General features: G+C 50.2%; 1 protein-coding gene across 1 annotated transcript in view; it reads right to left on the minus strand.

The window, feature by feature from the left end:
* Positions 1–3,204: 3,204 nt before the first annotated feature.
* PAPPA2 (pappalysin 2) overlaps positions 3,205–21,446 on the minus strand; it is a 144,099-nt gene continuing 125,857 nt past the window's right edge. Inside the window, exons 21-22 of the mRNA XM_075936896.1 lie at positions 6,121–6,219; positions 3,205–3,742 (exon numbers count right to left, since the gene is read on the minus strand). Of these exons, the coding sequence (XP_075793011.1) occupies positions 3,668–3,742; positions 6,121–6,219 (174 nt within the window). The 3' untranslated portion in view covers positions 3,205–3,667. The remainder of the gene's footprint in view (positions 3,743–6,120; positions 6,220–21,446) is intronic.

Raw genomic sequence — 21,446 nt, forward strand, 5'->3', positions numbered from 1 at the left:
CTATGGCATGTAACCTATTTTTTAAATCAGCTTTTGTATCAGTTAATGAGATGCCAATTTTTAAAAAAAGGCTCCAGAGGTGATCCTGGCAATTACAGACTGGTAAGTCTAACTTCAGTATCAGGCAAATTGCTTGAATCTACAGTAAAGAACAAAACCAACAGACACCGATGTATATCATTTGTTGGGGAAGAGTCGATACGGTTTTGTAAAGAGAAATCATGTCCCACCAATCGATTAGAATGCTTTGGGAGGAGGTAAAAAACATGCGGACAAGGGTGATCTCTGATGATATTGTACTTGGGCTTTCAGAAAGCCTTGACATTGTCCCTCACGAATGGCTCATCAGCAATTGTGGGATAAGAGGAGAGTTCAGTAACTGGTGCTAAGAAACGAAACAAAGGGTAGGAATAAATGATCGGTTTTCAGAATGGAGAAAGGTAAATAATGGAATCTTTCTGGGATCTCTACTAGGACCAGTGCTGTTCAACATCTTCATAAAAGATGGCACGCCCCTGCTTTGAATACTGTTAGTTCTGGCCCCATCTCAAAAGAGACATTAGAATTGGAAGATGCAGAAAAGGCAACAAAAATGATTAGGGGTCTGGATCGTCTTCCATATGAGGAGAGATGACGAGGACTGGGACTTTTTAGCTCGGAAAAGAGACAACGGAGGTAAGATACAATAGAGGTCTATAAAATCATTAATGGTGTGGAGAAAATGAATAAGGAAGTGCTATTTACCTCTTCACATAAACACAAGGACCAGTGGGTGTCCAGTGAAATTAAAAGGCAGGGGGCTTATAACAAAAGGAAGAACTACTTCATACAAGTCACAGTCAACCTGTGGAACTCACTGCTGGGGGATGTTGTGAAGGCTAATAGTATAAATGGATTAAAAAAAAACTAGATGTTTTCATAGAGGACAGGTCCATCGAGGGCTATTAGCTAAGTTGGGTAGGGATGCAGTCCCATGCTCTGGGTGTCCTAAGCCTCTGACTGCCAGAAGCTACGACTGGACAAGAGACAGATTTGCTGATAACTGTCCTGTTCTGTTCACTCCCTCTGAAGCACCTGACACTGGCCCCTGTCAGGAGACAGGCTACTTTGCTAGATGGACATTGAATATACCACAGCGGCTCTGCAAGAGAGCAGACTGCAGTGTATCATGGGGGACATAAGATTGGCGTGATCCAATATGATAAAGAGTCCCTTCTCACCACATGGGGCTGCTCACGGAGAGTAATGAGGGTCTGAGGCACCATGTCAAGGCATCCATACAACAATTTTACAGATTTTAAACGGAAGCTTTTTGGTTGTCAGGTGTTGAGTCACAATTTCCCACTGAGAGCAGAGCCTCTTGCAAACCATTCTGCTTGGTCTAAAAGGCAGTTTCAACAGAGTAGCCCTACTGTTGGGTGAAGTGACACATTAACTCATCCTCCATCTGTCCTCTGGATCTGATCCTGTATCCTACCCCTCCCAGCTCAGGAAAGGGGGAGAGACCAAGCCATGGGACTTGCTGCAGGGCTCTACACAGTAGGGCAGGGTGTTGCCCTTAAGAGCCCCCTTTGACGTGCCTTAAGAACAGGCTGGCACGAGCCAACTGCATGCTGGACTCTGACATTCTGACGCCCTACAGAGTCACTCTCCTTCCATGTGCTGGGCAGCCAGAGGAGCATTTCCCCATTGAAATGGGCCTGGTCAAGACAGACTCCACAATTTGCTCGTTCTAACAACCTTCCACTGTCAAAGGAAAATCCCTGGTCGATTTTCCCTCAGCCCTAATGCCACAGCAGGGATATCTTGAGACCGTCACATTTTCTCTCCCTACTCTTTCCTCACTTTTCTATCCCTTTTCTCGCCTCTCCCCCACCCCCCTTTTCCATGTCTCATCAATTTCCTCCCTCTAGAACATGATTCCAAAAATTGGTTAGAAATTAAACGAGGGCCCATCGAAACTCCAGCTCGAAAAGCTCACACACTAGAGTAATTCACTAGCCCTAAGTCCCAAATCTGGCATCGGTCTATCATGGGTTGATTCCAATCACTTATGTGAACGTCCGGGAAGTCTGAGTCTGGGACCTAATGTTGTTGGTTGACCTCATGCTTGGTTAGAAACTCATCTCCATTATGTCACTGGTGACCTACAAAAGGTCGTGTTCAGGCTAAGAGACCTTGTAATATTTTATGGTGTAAGTGAAGGGCAACGAAGACCAGAAAAATAAACACCAAGAGGGTGACAAATTTTCTTGGGAAGTGGTTTAGCATCTCCCAAGAGTCCTCCGAGAAGCTTCCTATACCGAGTTTGGATCCTAGAGCTCCCATGACCAGAGAGGGATTTTAAGGAGGATGGATCTTATCTTTTTACAGACTATGAGATGGGATGTTCCGGATTGCCTGGCTCTTGCACGTTCGTTTCCAACCTGGGTCACCAACCACTGAAGGGGGAAGAGACAAAGTCAGACGAAAGCAGAGACTAGAACAATGACCCCGTGAGAGAGGGCTTTTCGACAGTGTTCTGGAATATTGGCCTGCACTAGAGTATCTGGAGTAAGGAACCATACTGGAAAATTCTGGAGTAATGGCCTATCTGAGAGTATTCTAGAATACTCCCACATACTAGAGTATTCTAGTGTTAAGAACCACCCTAGAAAATGTTGGAGTAATAGGCCATAATGAAGCATTCTCTAGTGATAGCACAGTACTATTCCAGGGTAACCATCCTGTACTAAGACTATAGTAAGCTGTAGTATTTGGTGGAGCTATTCAAGAGTATTGTACATTCTGAAGGATAAATACCGTCTTAGGGACAAATTCTGAATGACGTGGAGCACCTGCAAATCCCGCTGAGGTCCCTGGGATCTGTGTATGCTCAGTACATCTCAGGATTTGCCCCTAACGTTGGTTATTGGCAAGACATCTCTCAGTAGAATTAAAGCCCCTGCTTGGTGTGCCTCGGTTTCCCTTTCCCTCCCAGCATATTCTGGCAAGTTCACTTCTTTTCCAATAGTTTGTACTTCACAGCAGCACGTGTGTTATAAAAGGTATTCTTTCTCAGCTTAATAAACAGCAAAATTATAGATATATATAATTATATATATATAACTATATATATAATTATGTTTAAATATTTGCGAGCTCACAACTATCTCAACCTTGCTAAAAGAAGCCTAGACAGTAGAGAAAGTGAGTAGTGAGGAAACTCAGAGCAGGACACTCAGCGGTGACAGACCATTGATACAGTAACATAAAGTGTCCACGGCAGCTTCTCAACTCTTGGCTCTGGAGCCTGATCCAAAGCTGGCTGGAGTCAACGGAAAGACTCGTCCTTGCCGAGTTCCCTGGGCTTCGGCGAAGGCCCTGGGTCTCGGTTTTGGTTCTGAAAGGGGGTGAGAGAGGGGTCGGGGGTGTAACGAGGGGTCGTCCCGCTCTCTATTGGCCATCTCCTCGTTTGTTTCCCCGTCTCTCACCATTCACACCCCTTCTCTCGCGACGCCTCGGACGGGTGGGTGCCTGTACCCGATGTCATGCAGAGATCGTCCTGTTGTGATTCGGATCCCTTTCCTCTTCCCCTCCCAGCAGCCTTTCGCTCTCCCGCCGGCCCTGGTGGTTTCCCATTCATTCCTGTGGCGCTTGCCTTGCCGACAGGCTGCTTGCAATGCCGTTACTGATTCTCTTCGGCCGCTGGGTCCCGGCAGGTGCACTCGTCTTGGTCACAGTCAGCAGCAAAGGGGATCACCTGAGGGGAGGGAGAAAGCAAATGGGTTTGCAAAGCTGCTCACTGGGAAAGGGCTGTGAAACTCTCATTACAAGGAGCCCCTCAATTGGCCCGGTGAGGCTCAAGAGGGTCGGCCACAAGGACCAATGGTTCCAATTATAATTGGTTCCAATGACAGTCCTCTCAGAAGGAAGTTCTCCACAGCGAGCAGGGAAAAGATGATGTTGCGGTGAGCAAAGAGCCGGCTGGGTGGACAATCTCACACCTAGAGCTCTCGCTTTAGTCAACTGGGGTCCTGCCATGATTTAGTAATAGCTGGGACAGGACAAATTTAGGCAGGATGGGAGCCCCAGACAGCCAAGAGCTGTATGGTTCTGCTTATGTATTACTGTAGCACCCAAATGGCTCAGCCAGGGTAGGGGACTCATTATATTGGACGCAGCCCATGTATGTTCCATGCCCTACAAGGCTTGAACGGTGGGGGAGATGTAAAGGGACTCCAATTGTGGTTGGACCATGCCTAGCATTGGTTTTACCCACCACAGAAATGGATGGGATTGTTCCCCCCTCTGCGTGCTATTGTTTCATGCTGTGTGCAGACTTCGGCAGGTGGTGTTGCCCTGGTCTGATGTGGTATTTCTTTCAAATGTGTGTGGAAGTTTCTTAATTTTTGACAACAAATTGGGGAGGCTTGATTCAAAATAATAGAATTTTTTAGCTAAAACAAAAGATTTCTAGGGGGGGAAAGTGGGCGGTGGAGTGTGTGTGTTGCGGTTAGATCTATGTAGTACATTTTCACCTAGGGGTCTCCATTCTGACCCGCATCCCGTTTTATTCCAGGGACGTCCTTCGCCTTTACGCAGTACTATTACACTGGCGCCTCCCACGTCCAATGGCAGCCCGGGCGATCGTGATGATTTTGTTTAGAGATGTCATTTTATAATCTTCAGACACACACTCCTGATTTTTTTAAAGCAAATTTTAAACTCAGGTCCTGTCGACTCACACGGTAAATCCAGAAACTGACAGTCTGCACCTGGGGCTAGCAAACCAACCACATTTGTTTTGCCACGTGGCTTAGTTGATAGCAGCAAGATGGTAGTAAAACTCCCCCCAGTGTTCCTGCTTGTAGCTGTTTGTGGCTATGTCCTTCCCGAGCTGGGCTGTGCCAGGGAGTACCACAGCCAAGGGAATTCACAGACGAGGGTCCTGGAAGCTCTTCTCCCTCCTGGAGGTCTTCATACTAACCAGACTCGAAGCCGGGAATTCTTTCTTAGTTAGAGACGTATCGGGTTCTGTCAGTCTGATCTGAATGAAAAGTCTGTGCAAGCTGCTCTGTATTTGAGCCTTGCTCGCCTCCATTTCTGATCATATAAACAAAGCAATTCAGTGGGGGTTTGTGTTCATGCAGAAAGCGAATGGGTCTCTGAGGAGATGGAATGAGACGTTCTTTTCAGTGGTTTGATTTGGCTGCTTTTCGGAGGGTTCACGACAGTGTTCCTCCCCCTCTGCTCAGCCTCCACTACACCATCTTTCTCTATCCCCAAGATTCCAATATTATTGGGCTCATCATGTTTCACTCAGTCCTGTTCCCTACAATGCATCACCGCAATCCGGTAAGATCGCCAAGTGAAATTGTAGGTGCGCTGCTCTAGTTAATTTAGCACAACACCCATTTCCTGTGATCTAGCTTACACATTAGCAGTTGGGGGTTTTTTATACACGATGAAAGGACACAGGATTCAAGATCCATGGTAAAGGAAGGAAGAAAAGAACCAGACCCACATAGTTTTGGAATGAGAAAGTATCTGTGTAGGAAGGTTTGTTTTTCCCTTGGATGTCGTTTGGAAGGAGAAGTTGGGAAACTTGGGTGTGATGGCAGGGGCGAAGGACGGGAGAAAAAGAGGGGCCGGCTTCATTCACAGATCAAACGAGGCAACTGCTAAATTACCCACAGGCACAGCTTTCTAAGGGGGCATAAAAAGGCCAAGGACAGCAGGAGGGAGGAAAGGAGGGAAAAAATCTGGATCACAATTTGCTGCATCACTGAGTTCCTGAATCATGCATCATTGTAGCTTTTGAATCCTCACTAGATAACTCCATTCGCACTGTAGGAACTTGATACTGCCTTAGGGACCCGTTTCCTGAAGGAAAAAGACTCCCATGGATGTCTAGGGGAGTTGGATTGAGTACTCAGTCCCACTGGCCCTGACCCCAAACCCATTTAGGTCAATCACTGACCCCAGCAAGGTTTGGATCAAGGTATGCTTTCCACTTGCATGGGTACCAGCCAGCTGGCTCTGTTCCAAGGTGCAGAGAAGCACGTGATCATGGGCTGTTTGAGCTCTTATTCGGAACTTGGCCCGTTCCCTTCTGCCTCCGGCGGGAAGCTCACTTACCTTCCTGGAGGACAGTGTGGAAGAGCAGCAGTCACCCCCGTCGTACTGGCAATACGCCCGGTTGTTGATGGTGTCACACCAGCCGTCTGCTTGGAAAGGCTAAGGAGAGAAAGGAGTAATTGCTGAGTGGAGACTTGAGAGGATGCTACATGAATGGAAAACGCATCCAAAGATCTGGAACCACAGGGCTTCAACCAAGCTCCCATGCCTCAGCAGCGCTGCCAAGAGCCCAACCCCTCGAAAGTGTCCCCAAACCAGCAGCTCATCAGCTGGCCAACGTGAGGCTCCGTTCTCAAGGGCCCTGGCTTTGGAGCAGTTCTGTACAGCCCTGAAAAGCCAGGGAAGTGTGCTAGGAAGAGAGAATTTAAGCTAAGCACTGGTGGGCCCAACCCAACCTCCCCGACACTCAGGAAAATTCAAATCCAGGAGTGAGCTCCACAGCCAGCGCTAACGGCCCAAACCAAACCTCGGCATCAAGTGTGGATGAGTCAGAACCATCTGTGAGCCGCAGGGGCCTGCTCTCCCATTGACTTACTCTGGTTTCATGCGACACCTCTGGAGTCAATGTCACGGTGCGAGCAGGGCCCTAGACTAATGGGCTGACCCCAAAGTGTCCTCAGCCCAGACTTTGGCCCTCAAATCTTGGCTCCACTTCTTGAGCGCAAGAGGCTGCGCAATTCCTGCCTATTGGTCACACGGTCAGCGCTCAGGACAGAACATGGTTAATCTGGCTGGAACTAAGAGGGCAGGCAAATCCATCCATGCTGCTATCACTTAGCTCCCAGGGGTCTGCAGGAGCACCGGGCAGAGTTACACAGCAGAGACCCTAGCCAAATCCTTTTCCTGAATGCAAAATGCTCCCACCTGTGCGCCAGCCCCATTGCATCTCTGGCGCACAGGAAAGGAGACCCGATCAGGCCCCCAGCCTCATCTCACCCCTCCTTCGAAGAATTTAGCAGTATTGCTAAAAAAAAATCCCCAGACTAGGTAGGCGTCTAGTGAACAGAGTTCACTCACAGGCATGGAAAAGTTACCCCAAAGGGGTTTCATATTGCACAGAGCTCTGTGACTGCCAAGCTTACCCTCCAACACACAAGTCAAAATATCCGCTACTGCTGGTTGGTTACGTAGCTCATATAATCACGGAAGAGAAATAACCAATTGGGAATGAGAAACGACGACACGTGACTTCTGAACCTAAACAATATTGCATGAATTCAAAGTATTTGCAACGAACAAGCTGGAACTGAGAACGATTTACTTACCTGAGAAATTCATGAATGAACGTGAATAGCACATAAATGTGAGCTCACGCTCAGGCCATAATAGAAAGGGGGCAGCATTCATGGAATAAATTATTCGGAATTAAATATTCACCTGGCTCGAGTCTCCACACTGCTGGGTACTGACCTGCATCGAAAGCCCTTCGAAAAAATTATTCTCATCAGGAGCTGAACATATTAGAAGTACAGCCAGAAATCCTGTGAGATTACCTGGTCAGTTTTGCAGAGCAATGTGGATCTGATGGTCCAGTTGGACAGCCAGTCTTTTGAGCACTGATCTGAACCAAACTTCCAAACCTCCAAGGTTCACCCCCCACCACCACCGTTAGCAGACGCCTCCCCATCTAGGCAAGGGATGCATTACTGAGAACGAGCAGGAAAACACGACGGCATTCGCCCCACAAGAGTGGAAGCCAAATGCAGAACCAGGCACCCCCAGTCCTGCAGCTCGACCAATGCAGAAGCAACGCTGACAGAAGTAACTATTATGGACGCAACCCAAATCCCTGAAGTGCCTACAGTTGGAACCGCGAGGGCTAACTGACTCTGTATTGCATTCGATGAGAACCATAGAAACCACTATTTAATACTGGATTCAGCACAAGCAACTGCTTAAGAAGCTATATCTGCAAATACACATAAACAGATTCAACCGTCTGCTCCAAACCCTACGGAAATGGGCACAACCACCTCAGAGGTGCTTGGGGAAGGGGGAACATGATCCAGTTACAAGTCAAGGCTTTCAGGTGGCTTGCGTTTTCTTTCTGGAGAGCGTCTGCCAACATCTGGAGCGCTCCCCTGAGGAAGTGGCGCATCTCCAGCAACGTCTGACTCAGATGTTCCCTCGGACGATGCCGGCCGTTCAGCACAGCTGCGTTCTGGTAGAATGTTATTGATGGTTGTGTCAAGCTGCGGGGCACCGATGTTAGAACAACTGGCAGCTCCCCAGATACGGCCTCTTTTGTCGGCCGCAGACTGACCCCCAAATCTCACAGGTGGTCGGTGTGGCAGCACTGAAACATATTGGGTGCCACTTGTACTGTGTGGACAAAGGACCTGTTTGTGAGTAGCAACTGCTGGAAGCCATGTCCTGCATCCCTGGTAATAACACACCAGCACCGTTTGACGCACTTGTAGCTGTCATTGCTTGACTTATTAGATAATTCCTGACTTGTAGATGTAGCTCTGGTATTAGTAAGTCCAACGGTGACCCGAAGTATCAGCTTTAAACAGCACGGCTGGGGGTTGCTTTGTCACGGTGTGTACTGCATTTCAATATTCTGGCAAGAAGCATGACAGTTTCTATGGTCAAGACTGCTTGTGTGTCGTATATCAGAGGACTTGCTTAAAAGTTTGCACTAGCCTTCCCGCAGAGCCATTTGTGTCTGGGTGACATAGTAGGGAAGGAATATTTCTAGTACTATTTTTCTTCATGGATCCCTAAAACTTCTCAACTCAACTGAGCACTGTTGTCATTCACAACTGGCTTGGGCGGTCTAGTTCTGGCAAACAAATGTCATTTTTCTCCTGTTTGTACAGCTGGGATGGTTTCTATGAAAACAAACAAACTGGCCATTTGCAATGGGCTACTAGATACATCCACCGCTACTAGATACATCACTCCGAAAAATGCTCCTGCAAAATCAATATGCAGACATGGAAAGGATGTAATGGGGCTGGGTCAGGCCTGTACTGTACCTGTTGGCATCCTGAGCATCCCCTTAGCAAGCGGCTGTATTCATCGGTCAACACGTGGCCGTCCTGGCGAATGCCTTCATTTTGGTTAGCCCTATGTGTCCTACAGGAAGCCCTTCTAATACACTTGTGCACAGTGTACTAGGGATGACAACAGGAATGCTGCATGTGACAGACCCTTGATGTATGGTCAGCTCACCTTTCTGTGGGTAAAAGGATGCCAGGTTAGGGCTGTCAGGATCTTTCCGCCTTCACAAACTTGAGCTTATGTGGGATTCCTCCTGCTTTCTTCTGTGATCAAACTATAAGCCATTACGTAATCTGAAATAAATCGACACAGTCAACGGATTCTGCCTCTGTTCCAGGTGGTCCTTCCACTAGTGCGGGCAGGCAGGAGAACCCGCCTGCGTTTGCATGTGCTTTTGAGTTTGATGTCACAGACACTGCCAGCTAAGAAGAAAGCCTAGCAAGGCGTACACGCTGCCACTGTCACAGAAGCCTCCTCCCTCGTGTAAAGCCAACAGACCCCGGTCGTCAGCTGGAGGGATTGAACCTGCGATCGTAGGGGCTCAAGCCGTGTGCCTCGACAGCACGAACAAAAGCCAACTGGCTCTCTGCTGCAGCTGTAGAGCTGACTTCACTCTCCCTTGTCAGCAGACTCAGTGCCTCTGGGTTACACTGGGAGGGATTCCTATTAGGGGTTGGTGGTTTGGGACAAGGGTACATTTTCTCCTATATAAATACTGGATGAATTTCAACACATCCCATCTCAGACTTAAAGCCTCCTGGTCTATTTGGGAATAGTTAGGTTCTGCCCCTGTGAGCGGTCGTGAAGCAAATGCCATGGGCTGCTCTCTGTCACTTGGCATTGCGTGGGACGTACCTCTTCCAATTCCACGTGAGGAAGCACCACCTGCTTAGCTGATAGGCAAGGACAGGCTAAGGTGGTTGCCGTGGCCAATGGTTTTGCTTCCGGGAAAGCTTTTGGACACTCCTGTGACCAAACCCACGTTTGACCAGTAAATAGTTCAGTGCATGCACTACTGTTGCTGGGTTTGGTACAGACGGGCTCCGGTAGTTGATAAAACCCAGACATGATCCAAGAGGCGACACAGCCTTTGGTGGGGGAGCTTTCATCAGCTTCATCTGAGCATCAATAATGTGTCCACAGCAAGCCATGGAGTCCTTGAAAAATTACATTTTATGCAATTAGCTCGTGACCTGTATTCTCCTAGACGTTTTAATACCCTTTTCACGGCTTCCAGATGTTCATCATCACTTCCACGAGTCAGAGTAATGTCATCCAAATAACACTGTGTTCTCAGGACACCTTGCAACACTTGGTCCATTGCCCGTTGCCGTATAGCAGGAGCTAAAGCAATACCAAACACGAGCCAGAGATGCTGGTACAGATCCTTCTGTGTGCTGACTGTGAGGTATGCCTTCGACTCTTCCTCAGTGTCCATCTGTCGGCAGGCCTGGGACAAACCAGTCTGGCTGAATCACTGGCCCCCTACCCCTGTAGCAAAAAGGTCAATTTGAGGTGGGGGTATTTTTTAAAACTTTCAGTACAGGATTTGTGGTGTCTGAAAACTCTCCACAAGCCCTTACAGCGCCATTTTTTTAAACAATTGGAATGACAGGCGTTCCCCACTTCTGAACGTATGCCCTACCTTTCCAGACGTTGCAATTCAGCATCTACCTTCGGGCCTACACCGAAAGGGTCAGGTTGAGCTTCATTTAGGCTTATTGCAGCCTTTGTGTGTTTTCGAGTTCCTATGCCAGCCGTGGCCAACCTGAGGCTCACGAGCTGCATGCGGCTCTTCCCCGCCTCCCCTCTGTGACTCATAAGCTGCCCCCCCCTCCACACCCCATAAACGGCCCTCTCCTCCCAGCTCTGTGTGCTGACCTGGGCAGGAGAGCTGTCCGGGGCAGCCATGGAAGATGCAGAATTAAAAAAGGCAGCAGGAGCCTCCTGTGGCCATAAAGCTTCAAAACGAGGGACAGTAGTAGTGTTGGGTTTTTTTCTCGATAATTTTGCCCTGGCTCTTCGCGCTGGATCCACTGCTATCTTGGCTCTTTGCCCAGAATGGGTTGGCCACCCCTGTCCTATGCCCTCCTTGAATCCTTCCAAGGCCAATTCAATGACTGTAGCATCTTTGTAGATACCCAGTCCAGAGTATCTTCCATAAGCATTCATGGCCCCACAGGGCTACTCCCTCTTTCTCAATGGCATGCGAGTCTCACAACAACGAACAGTGTTTATTTGCAGCATTCCATCTGGCATGATTTTTCCTCCTGTGTGATTTTGCAGAAACACTGGTGTCTTCCTCAAGTTTGTGTTTTTTTCTCATGTAGTGAATGTGAAATATCAGACACAGTAGAGACTGTGTCCAATTCCGTTTTAAGCATTTTTCCCGGAGCCTCAACCAGATAGCCGCCTTGTCGTTTTTGCTCACAATATATATTGAAGCTGGCTAGGCCACTCACCTGGGTCTGTCACTACTCCAGCTACAGAACGTACTTTGATATTCTTTTTTCCATACCCTATGTTTGTCTCTTCGGGTACGTCTACACTACATGCCTCTGTCGGCAGAGGCATGTAGATTTGTTTATTCAGCAAAGGTAAATGAAGCCGCGATTTAAATGATCGCAGCTTCATTTACATTTACATGGCTGCCGCGCTGAGCCGACAAACAGCTGATCAGCTGTTTGTTGGCTCGCCGCTAGTCTGGACGTTCCCCCTGTCGACATCAAAGCCCTTTGTCGGCAGCCCTGGTAAACCTCATTCCACGAGGAATAACGGGGCTGCCGACAAAGGGCTTTGATGTCGACAGGGGGAACGTCCAGACTAGCGGCGAGCCGACAAACAGCTGATCAGCTGTTTGTCGGCTCAGCGCGGCAGCCATGTAAATGTAAATGAAGCCGCGATCATTTAAATCGCGGCTTCATTTACCTTTGCCTACAATCCTAATCTACATGCTTCTGCCGACAGAGGCATGTAGTGTAGACACAGCCTTCGTGTGACAAACTGCTTGGCTGTGACCTTCTGCAACAGGCATCTTTAAATTGGCAGGCAGGAGCATGGAATCCTTTTCCACACGGACGACATGTCTGTCTACTGAGTGAACCGACTCTTGCTTTGTGGTACGTGGATTCCTACTTCTGCTTGAGCGCACTAGGCAATTCTGTTGCATCCCTTGTTGCAGTTTTCATTGCGACTCCAATTTCTATAGCGCCTTGAAAGGTAAGGTTTTCCTTCACTATGCTTTCATTAGGCAATCCACACACAATGCTGTCTTGTAGGGTTTTGTTAAGCCTATCCATAACAGCACAGTGTTCTGATAATCGTTTTAAATCTGTGGCAAAGGAGAAACTTAGATTCACCCTCAAGATGATTTTGCTGTTGAAACCTGAATCTTTCTGCTATATTCGGGGGCTTGAGTGACACATGCTCTTGAACCTTTAAGGTTTTATTGGCTGGCTTCTCTGGGGCATCAGACCGCACGCTAAACTCTACCGTTTTCCTGCCAGCTCACTCAGTACTGCTGCTACATACGTGGGGGTGTTTTCTGGGGGGGATCTCATTTACTTCCATATTGCTCTAGTCTCGCTCTCTCTCTAGGGGGCCAGTCCTTCACGATATTGCCGAAGGCCTCTGTTTTTCTGAGATAGCTTGACATTTCATCTCGCTGCTCTAAGTTTAGTTCTTGAGAGTATTGCTGATTGTAGCAGCCTCCTCTTCCCCCAGCAGGATTGCATGTAAGGTCACACGTTGTTTTGCTGCTCTGATACACAGAAGGTCCTTGAAATCCCCACCGCCAACTGGTGTGTGTTGTGGACCTGGCACAAATTCCTGATTATAAACACAGATACGCAGAGACAGCTGGGGCTTTGATGGCCACCGATTCCGCATTGCATAGAGACTGATAGCAACCCCTACAGAGCAATGGATTCAATGTAAGCTACTGCTCAGGAGACGATATCTGCAAAGTCTCGTAAATAGATTCTGCCCAATGCATTCCACTCTGTCACAATAACCACTCACCACAGCTGGCCCAAATGAGAACAACCTGCGTTGCCAGCAGTGGCCTCCCTTGGCTTGCTTCTGTCCTTATGACTGGACAGGAACAGAACCCGGGAATGGGCCGGTGAGGGAGTCCCTACATGGGCCCCCAAAGAGCTAAATTAGGCCAGGTTGGCCCAATGAAGCTGCAAAGGGGAGAGTTAGGCTGTGAGGAGGATGCTATTCAGAAGGAAGCTCACCTGGGAGGGGGCGTCTATAAAGCTAGGCGGCTGGCAACCGTGCACAGTCACTGTCCAGCTCCTCCGTGACTCAGCTCTTGGGGGAGTCTCTCCACCCAAGCAACAGCAGGCAGGCCGCGTGCCTGCTGCCCTGTTCCCTCTCACAGAGACTCAGGCCGGCTTCCTATTCGTGGCCCCACCAAATACCTCTCTGCACTGGCTGGCAGGGGGACCCAGGCCTGCCCTCCACGCTGGGTTCCAGTCCAGGGCCCTATACGGTCTGCAGCTACACCCGTCTTCCTGCTGTCACCCCGGACTTCTTCCGACTGCACTTCTGCAAGCTTCTCGTTCTCCACCCTTCCTCTTTCTTAAGCCTGCTCGGTACACCCTTTCTCAGGGGGTACCTAGCCTTCCCCTCCCGCACCCATCCCTTCTCCATGACCTCAGGCTAGTCCACACTCCAGCCTTCTTGCGCAAGAAGCTTTTTCTGGAAGAGAGCTTCTGCAAAAACTTCCTGCACAAGTGTGTGTCCACACTGCAAAAGCGCATCAAAAAAGCAACATGCTTTTGCACAAGAGTGCGTGCAGGCTGCACGGACACGCTCTCGAAAGGAAACGGATTGTTGTGCACACAATGGCCACCAGGGCACCTGTGCTTTTTTAGATGGCCTCTTTTTGCACAAAAAAACCCCATTCCCTGTCCACGTCTTTTTGTGCAGAGCTCTTGTGCAAAAAGGAGTTATTCCTCGTAGGAGGAATACCTACACCGGCTAAACCCCTCTGTTCTTTCGTTTTACTGGCGCAAAAATGTGCGTGAGGTGTGAGAGCGAGGACAGGCGGGAAGTCAACAAATCAGAGGCCTAAAGCCCCACTCCCATTAACAGTAGCCTTTGCAATACCTCACCAAGCTCTAGGACCTAGCAGACAAACACGGTCAGAGCCAGTTCCTGGCCTCAAGGCCTTACACCCGACATGCACCAGAGAGGCGGGAGAAGTGACGTGATTGGTCCAGTATCACAGTGTTCATGACAGCCCATCTCCCCGACCCTCCGTCCAGCACCTTACCCACACGTGTTACACAGGCATGGGCGAAGGCCTCAGGCTGGTATTAACGGGCTGCCTAGCTGCATTTGCTCCTTCTCCTCCCATTCACCTGTCGCTCTTCAAGGAGCTGAGAACAACAATAGCAACGACTTATATTTCTCTCAGACCTTTCTATGCCGTATTTTCATACCGGACATCCATACCCACGTGGAAATGCCGATGCCTCTGCAGTAGAAAGCAAAAGCTGCTTAATAATGCTTAGCCCTTATATTGTGCTTCACGGACCTCCATGTATGCCCTCACAAGGGGAAACTGAGGACAAGATGTCGGGGGAATAAGCTGTTGGTCGCTGTCCATCGGGACTGGCAGTCGCGACTCCTGAGCGTTGGGAAGGAAGTGAACGTGGTGTCCATCGAAAACCGCAGCGGCCATAGCCAGCCAGCCTGTAATTACCCAAACTGAAACGTGAGCACGGCAGCAGTGTTAATACTCGTGCATTTGTGAAAAGTGCTAGGGGGGAGGGAGGTTCTTAACGGACTATGCGTGGAAAAAATGTAGGGTCTTTGTCCCCACTATGTGCACTAGCTCTGTGCTTGGGCTCTGCCACCTATAGCAGCACCCTAGTGCAGCACCCAGGGATGGGTGTGACGTGGGAGCTGAACTCTTGTGCGAGGTTCCATGCTGTCGGTTTTCCTTCAGCTCTACTCCCGGTGTCGTGAGTCACTGGGAAAACAAAAATCTCCTTCTCCTTTCACTTCCATATAATTATGGCAACGAATTGCCCGTCCCAGAGGCATGGGGCTCAAATGACTTCCAGATCATTTCTTGTATGCGGTGTCTATGGATGGAGGGAGGGGGAAGGCTGAAGAGGGGCGATGTTTTTCTTTCTCTGTGTACCTACTTAGAACTAATTGCAATTCTCCTCCCCCCACAGAAGTCCCCACCCTAAACAAATACAGGTTCCTATGGCAACATCTGTTGGGGAAACTTTGACAGCTCAGGCTCAACATTACACTGGAAAAACATACACGAGGAAAATTAAAAAAAAAAAAATCGACGGACGGAGCCGAAGGCTTGGAACAGCGAGAGGCCCAGTTCTGTGACCTGTCTCAGGGAATGAAACGTGCCAAAGCTCTGACCAGATACTGCAGCTCCGTTCGGCCCCCACCTCGTTAACGAAACGCACTACCTTGGCCTCTCGCATGAGGCGCACGACCACGGCTCTCCCGCTGACGGGGGTGCGTTAAGGGACGTGCTGAAAGAGGACACACGTTAACGTCAGGCGTCCGGATCAAATGTCACACAAGCTCACTATGGTCTTCCTACTTCCGACTGTGGACACCCTCTCCAGTCCAGCTACAATGGGGCAGCCTCCGCTGAGCTCCAGGGGGCTATGCGGAGGTACCCCAGCTGAGCTGCTGTCCCACCCTAAAGCAGTCTAGCACTGCCTGTTGTGCCCTGCAGCGGCTGCTCTCTACCTCTGAGATCTGTACCGTCACTGCACGCTGCATCCGGTAGGACGTCTGAATAGCCTGGAGTGCCTGTCGGGTCACCGGTGGGCAGGATGCGGCGCAACGTCTTGGTCACGGCCCCCTTCACCTGAGCATCGGAGATCCTCGTAATCTTTACAATGCACTTACTCTCGCAGCACCCGCATGCAGGGCTCCACCCTGCCCTCCGCCCATCTGCAGGGTGTGTGCATCAGGGCAGGGCCCCTTCGCTGCTGGTAGCAAAAGGATACAACAGGCTCTGTCCTAAATCTCCCTGCAGGAGGGGCCGAGTGCCGTCCCTGCCCCCTCCCCCTCTCTCTCCAGCCTGGTGAGCAGTGACCTTTGAAGCCCTGGCCCTCTACAGCCCCTTATCCCCAGTCCCTACCTGCCTCTTCCCTGCTTCCTCCCCACCCGTCGGTGCTCCCTTCCCTCTCCCCTCTAGATGGTTTGCTGTGCAAACAAAATCCAGATCGTGGGTCAGATGATGAGCTGAGCGTGGTGGATGTGGATCGACACTTTTGTATCCACGCAGAGCTCTATCCACAAGGCAAGGCAGTGCTATTATTGAACTGAGGCACGGAGAGAAACCAAGGGACATGACCAAGGTCATGTGGGGATTCTACAGTACAGCAAGAAATCAAACTGAGGTCCCCCATGGCCCCGACTAGTGTCTTAACTGCTAGTGAGCGTTCCTAATTAGGTCTTGGTGCTGCATAATGAGGCGACTTTGAAAAATTACAATATCCAAATGCCTAATTTGCATTGCAACATTGAGGGTTACTTTGTCCTACAAACCAGCCACGAATCAGTGCCTCCTGTCTTGACAGATGAGATAGAGTTGGGGGGGTTTGTTACAACACGGACGTGAAGCAAATCAAGACAATTGGCCAAAGCCAGATCTGGGGTAAGTCGGTGCAACTTTTGTTAACTTTTATATGGAGATAAATGGAAGCTCATTGTTTTTGCTTCTAATGAGACTGCATCTGGTTTCAATCTTTAAAAACGAAAAGGGGATCTGAACTGTTTAGAGTCGCAACGCACCAGTTCCTACACCTACTAGTTACAAAGGTGGGCCTCATTTCCCGCTCATTCACACCTGTGCCAAGTGAATGAGCGGCTCTGGCTACAGAGGTGTGAAGACATGAGGTTCTAGTAGTTTCTCAGCCGGCGCCAGGGTACATTGAGATGGACAGAGACAGGCTATTTTTGACTAATTTAGGACTCCTGGGGAGCAAATAGAAAATATTATGAAGGGAGGTTTATGCATCTCCAGCATTCATAGAAAAAAAAATCAATGCAAGCCGCTTGTTTGGATTCAAGCCATGGAAGAAGAGATACAACAGGAGCTGGCTAGTGCACGTGACCCAGTGAAAATGACTAGATGGGTTTCACGATCCAGAACCAGAGGCATTCAGGAAGGAAACAAACTACACAGATGGGGTAAATGAATTCGATTTTTACTCTGGCTCCATTGGCCAGCTGAAGCTTAAGCTGGGTTGGGGGCTGCTTTGCTTTGGCAGGGCAGAGCAAACTGGGCAGTTTCAGTAAATCTCACGCCTCCTTTGTCTGCCCCGTCTATTTGCACTGAACGTTGTTCAGAGACCTGCCTCTCTCCCTGTGTGACTGTACAGAGCTAATGCAGCAGGGCCCTGATCTTCCTGGGAACCACGAGCAGCTAGAGCAATAAATAATAAATGATCCATAAATAAAATGTCTGACCCCGTAAACAGCCTGAACCCCCACTGACTAGGGAAGAGTGAAAAATAAAATTTTAAAGCATCAGGTAAAGAGGGAAGCCAGGAAAGGGCTGTTCCAGATTCCATGCCGCGCCCCACCCCGCGTGTTGTCTATTTAGATCATAAAATTTACAGAGCAGGAGCACTTCCGAGAACCTTGTCCGAGAGATGCCCTGTAGGGAAGAAAGTCTTGTGCAGCACACGCTTTCCAGTCCTCCACTCCTGCAGATTCTTGAATCCATGGCAGAGCTTGCTCTACACTTTGGAGACATACATAAGCTGCATGCCCATCCTGGGTCCGCTCTATTTCCCGCTGAAATTGGGGGAGGGGGGGTCGTTCTACCAACATCGGTGCGGTTGGATCAGGATTCAGATCAGTTCTACAAGACCTTACAACGGGTTGAGTTACTGTGCAGAAAGTGACACACACCCAGCGTGACACAGAAAATGCACCAGGCAAATGACAAAAGAGGATGGAGCCTAGGGATGCATTTGAATATGAAAAATAAATTATGAATATTACAAATATCTGCCTCTTTGGAGCTGTGCCATGGACACTTTGATTAAACTGATTTCTTAGGCACTGAGTATTTGCTATACCGGAACAGATCTTTAGTCCATCTAGTTGCAGTACCTAGGACTTGGCAGTGGCATACACCAGATGCTTCAGGGGAAGGTATTAAAAAAAAGTACACAGTGCACCCTGGCCAGTTGTATACTACCTCAGCAGGTGGGGTGAATTCCTTCCTCACTCCAGCTGCTGAGTCACTTCTGTGCTATAGAATGGAGACTGAAATTGCCTGTGATTTCTATCCTGTTCTCGCTAGAAAATTCCAGATTCCTACCTCGCTGGAACAATTCCAGATTTAGCCTACTGTTACTGACAGCAACATGCATCCTGGTATCCTTAGTGATGCTGAATGAATAAAATCCCCTTTAAGGTCTTGCCAAGGTTACTGAAGCAAATTCCTCTCTTAGAAAATTGGGTAAACCGGGAAAATGCAGCCTCTGCATTGGCAGGAATTTGCATGTCCTTGCACACTTACTCTTTGACACTTCTGTTTTGTGACTTTATTTTTGCACATGTCCTCGCAAATCATTTGCCCATGCAAACTGGATAGGCAGGCAAGAAGGCTGATGAGTATCGGATGCTGTGCTTCTTGTCCACTGTCCCTTCAAAACCAATGTCAGAGACAGACTACTAGGCGGGAAGGGACAGAGAAACGCACTGCGAGGATGGAAAGAAAACTCAACAGTCCACGAGCCACATCAGACAGTTGCTAACATGAACAGCCAAAGAGGAAAGGGAGCTGCCATCTTGTCACAGTCCCACTCTACCACCATCACTGTTCTTGCTACTGCTCTTCTAATACCACATCCTCACTCTTTACTGCGCTTGGTACGGTCACAGTTCCACAGCTACCCTGGCACACTAGCTCTGGGTGACGACATTAGATCAGTGGTGCTTGATCTTTTTCTCTGCACAACCCCCAGGGAAATTCTGGTTGAGCCAAAAGAAAAAAAAAAAAAAAGCACTACCCCTTTAAATGCCGCTCCGCTCACCTGCCACTCCCCCTGCCCTCACCGCATGTACGCCTCGCCAGGAAAAAACAGTGCTACAACCCCCCGGAAGACAGTTGTGACCCTCTTGGGGTTGGGTTGCGCACTGCTGCATTAGATGAGTGGAAGGAGGGCACAATGCAGAATGGTCTTGAGCTGTTGCAAGGATATTTGTCAGGAGGAGGGTACTAACGAGGAAGGCTCATGTCGGGAATCTAGTGCGCATGTGACACTGATTCTGTGTCTATTAACAGCTACCTTCCTGGCTCATCACTGGGGGTAAAGCGCTTTGAGAACCTTATATGCAAGGTGGACAATACGGACCAAGTATTGCCCTGGCCAGTCGTGCCAATAACGCAGCTCTCACCACACATCTACATGGATCCTTGTGCTTCACGTGAGAAGGGAGGAACAGAAGACCAAACGGCGCTGAGTTCAGGAAACCCCTGTGATAGTCACGTTCTGGATAAACTACCAAACAAGTTTTGACCGCCCCAGCCATCATGTACCCCTCCCCTGCCTTTTCCTGCCTCAAGCTGCGTGCTTCATCCAACTCCTGCAGGCACACGCAGGCCCGTAACTGCGGCAGTGGGGTGCTCGCGACTGTCAGAGCGGTGAGACTCGGCTCAGACAGACCAGCCCTCAGGGCTGCTTGGCAGGAAGAGGGCTGCCAGGCCAAGGGGCGCAACTCAAGACGCGGTGCGAGCGCCAGGCGAGCGTCCGCACACCAGCACACGGGTCTGTGGCCCCTGGGCTGCCACGGAGCAGCCGCAGGAGCCGGTGAGTAATCCAAGGGGTTTAGGACATCTGCCACAAGCACCTGTGCGTCGGGAGGGGAACCTCAGGCTCTTGACGCGTCAGGATCCGAGTCCAAAGGAACTGCTGTCACATGAGGCATCTGCAGTGCACTACAGGCTGGCTCTGGAGGAGGGGCACAGGAAAAGAGGGGGCAGTGGCATAAAGGACGCACACAGCAGATGGCTCCTGTCAGTGTCTCGTTCCCCTTTCCCAGCCCCCCACGCTTACGTGCATTTCCTTCCTGCCCCACGCTCGTTAGCCGAGATCCTAAAAACTGCCTCTTTGACCTATAATCAGGAGCCCATTCTCAGAAAGCACCGAGCACCCTCCCCGGGGGCCCACTGGCAGGGCCCCAAAAATCCAGGGCCCCCCAAACCACTGGCCCCTTCCGACAGGGCCTCCTCTCAACACAGGGGAAGGCAGCAGCAAGCGCGGGAGCCAGCTGCAGTAACGCCACACCGCAGCGTCCTCGCCACGCGTGTGCTGCACGCACATACACACACAAGCGGGCGAGGCAGCAAGCCCGGCATTTCTTGGCTCCTCGCGCCTGCCCATGGAAGCTGGCTCGGGACGCAGACTGTGGGAGGAAACATCAAAGTTCATTGTTTGGATGAAATATTTTTCTTGGCCAGGCCTCTGTTGCTGAGTGTCGTTTATTTTGTTATTTTTTCTCTCCCGCCTCCCCCTCCTGAGGCAGCCAGGCATGCAGGGAGGAAGCCGGCTCGCAGACCCGCAGGGAGGGCCCAGGAGGTAACAGCGCTGGACGCCGGCCAAAGCCCCACAGCACACCTCTCCGTTGGGGCCAGGAAGGCCCCCTGACCCTGGGACATCGCAGATCCCTGTGGCTGCTACCCGGTGGCTTTGCAAAGCCATTGCCCGGCTTTCATCAGCGTGCTCGGGAGCACCACTGCCAGCCCCAGGTCCCTCCGGCCGCCCGCCCCAGGTCCCACTCAGCTACTGGCCCCGCATGCGGGAGCTGAGCCCTCAGGTTCTGCACGCCAGGTCCTGCCTAGCTACTGGTCCAGGGTCCGGGGCACCACTTGGACCCTGAGAATTGAGACCTTTCAAAGTTTTGGCCCAAGCAAGGGGGCGTCATTTGAGCTCCCCGCCTCAGGCGCCAAAAAGTTTGTAGGCCGGCCCTGCCACCAGCCCGGCACGTGGGGTGCCAGCTGCTGGGTCCAGCTCTAGGAGACGGTAAGGGGCACAGACGGGTAAGTCAGCACCCTCACTGCACAAACTGGCCGCATTGCTAGGCTGACTGACGCGAGAACAGCTTCCAACACCGTGCTACATGTTCTCCCACTTATTTACCCTCAGGCCTTTGTGAGCCTAGTCGGTAGCAGCGCCCCACAGCTCTGCCCCGCTCCACAGTGACACCCCGAACGCTTGGGGAACTGGTGTGAAACCGAACCCTCCACGGGCAGATCTCTGGTCTGGTTCTGTTGCCTCAGGTACCACTGGCTTCACAAAGTGCTT

The sequence above is a fragment of the Pelodiscus sinensis genome, chromosome 9 (assembly GCF_049634645.1).
Source record: "Pelodiscus sinensis isolate JC-2024 chromosome 9, ASM4963464v1, whole genome shotgun sequence".
Classification (NCBI taxonomy): Eukaryota; Metazoa; Chordata; order Testudines; family Trionychidae; genus Pelodiscus; species Pelodiscus sinensis.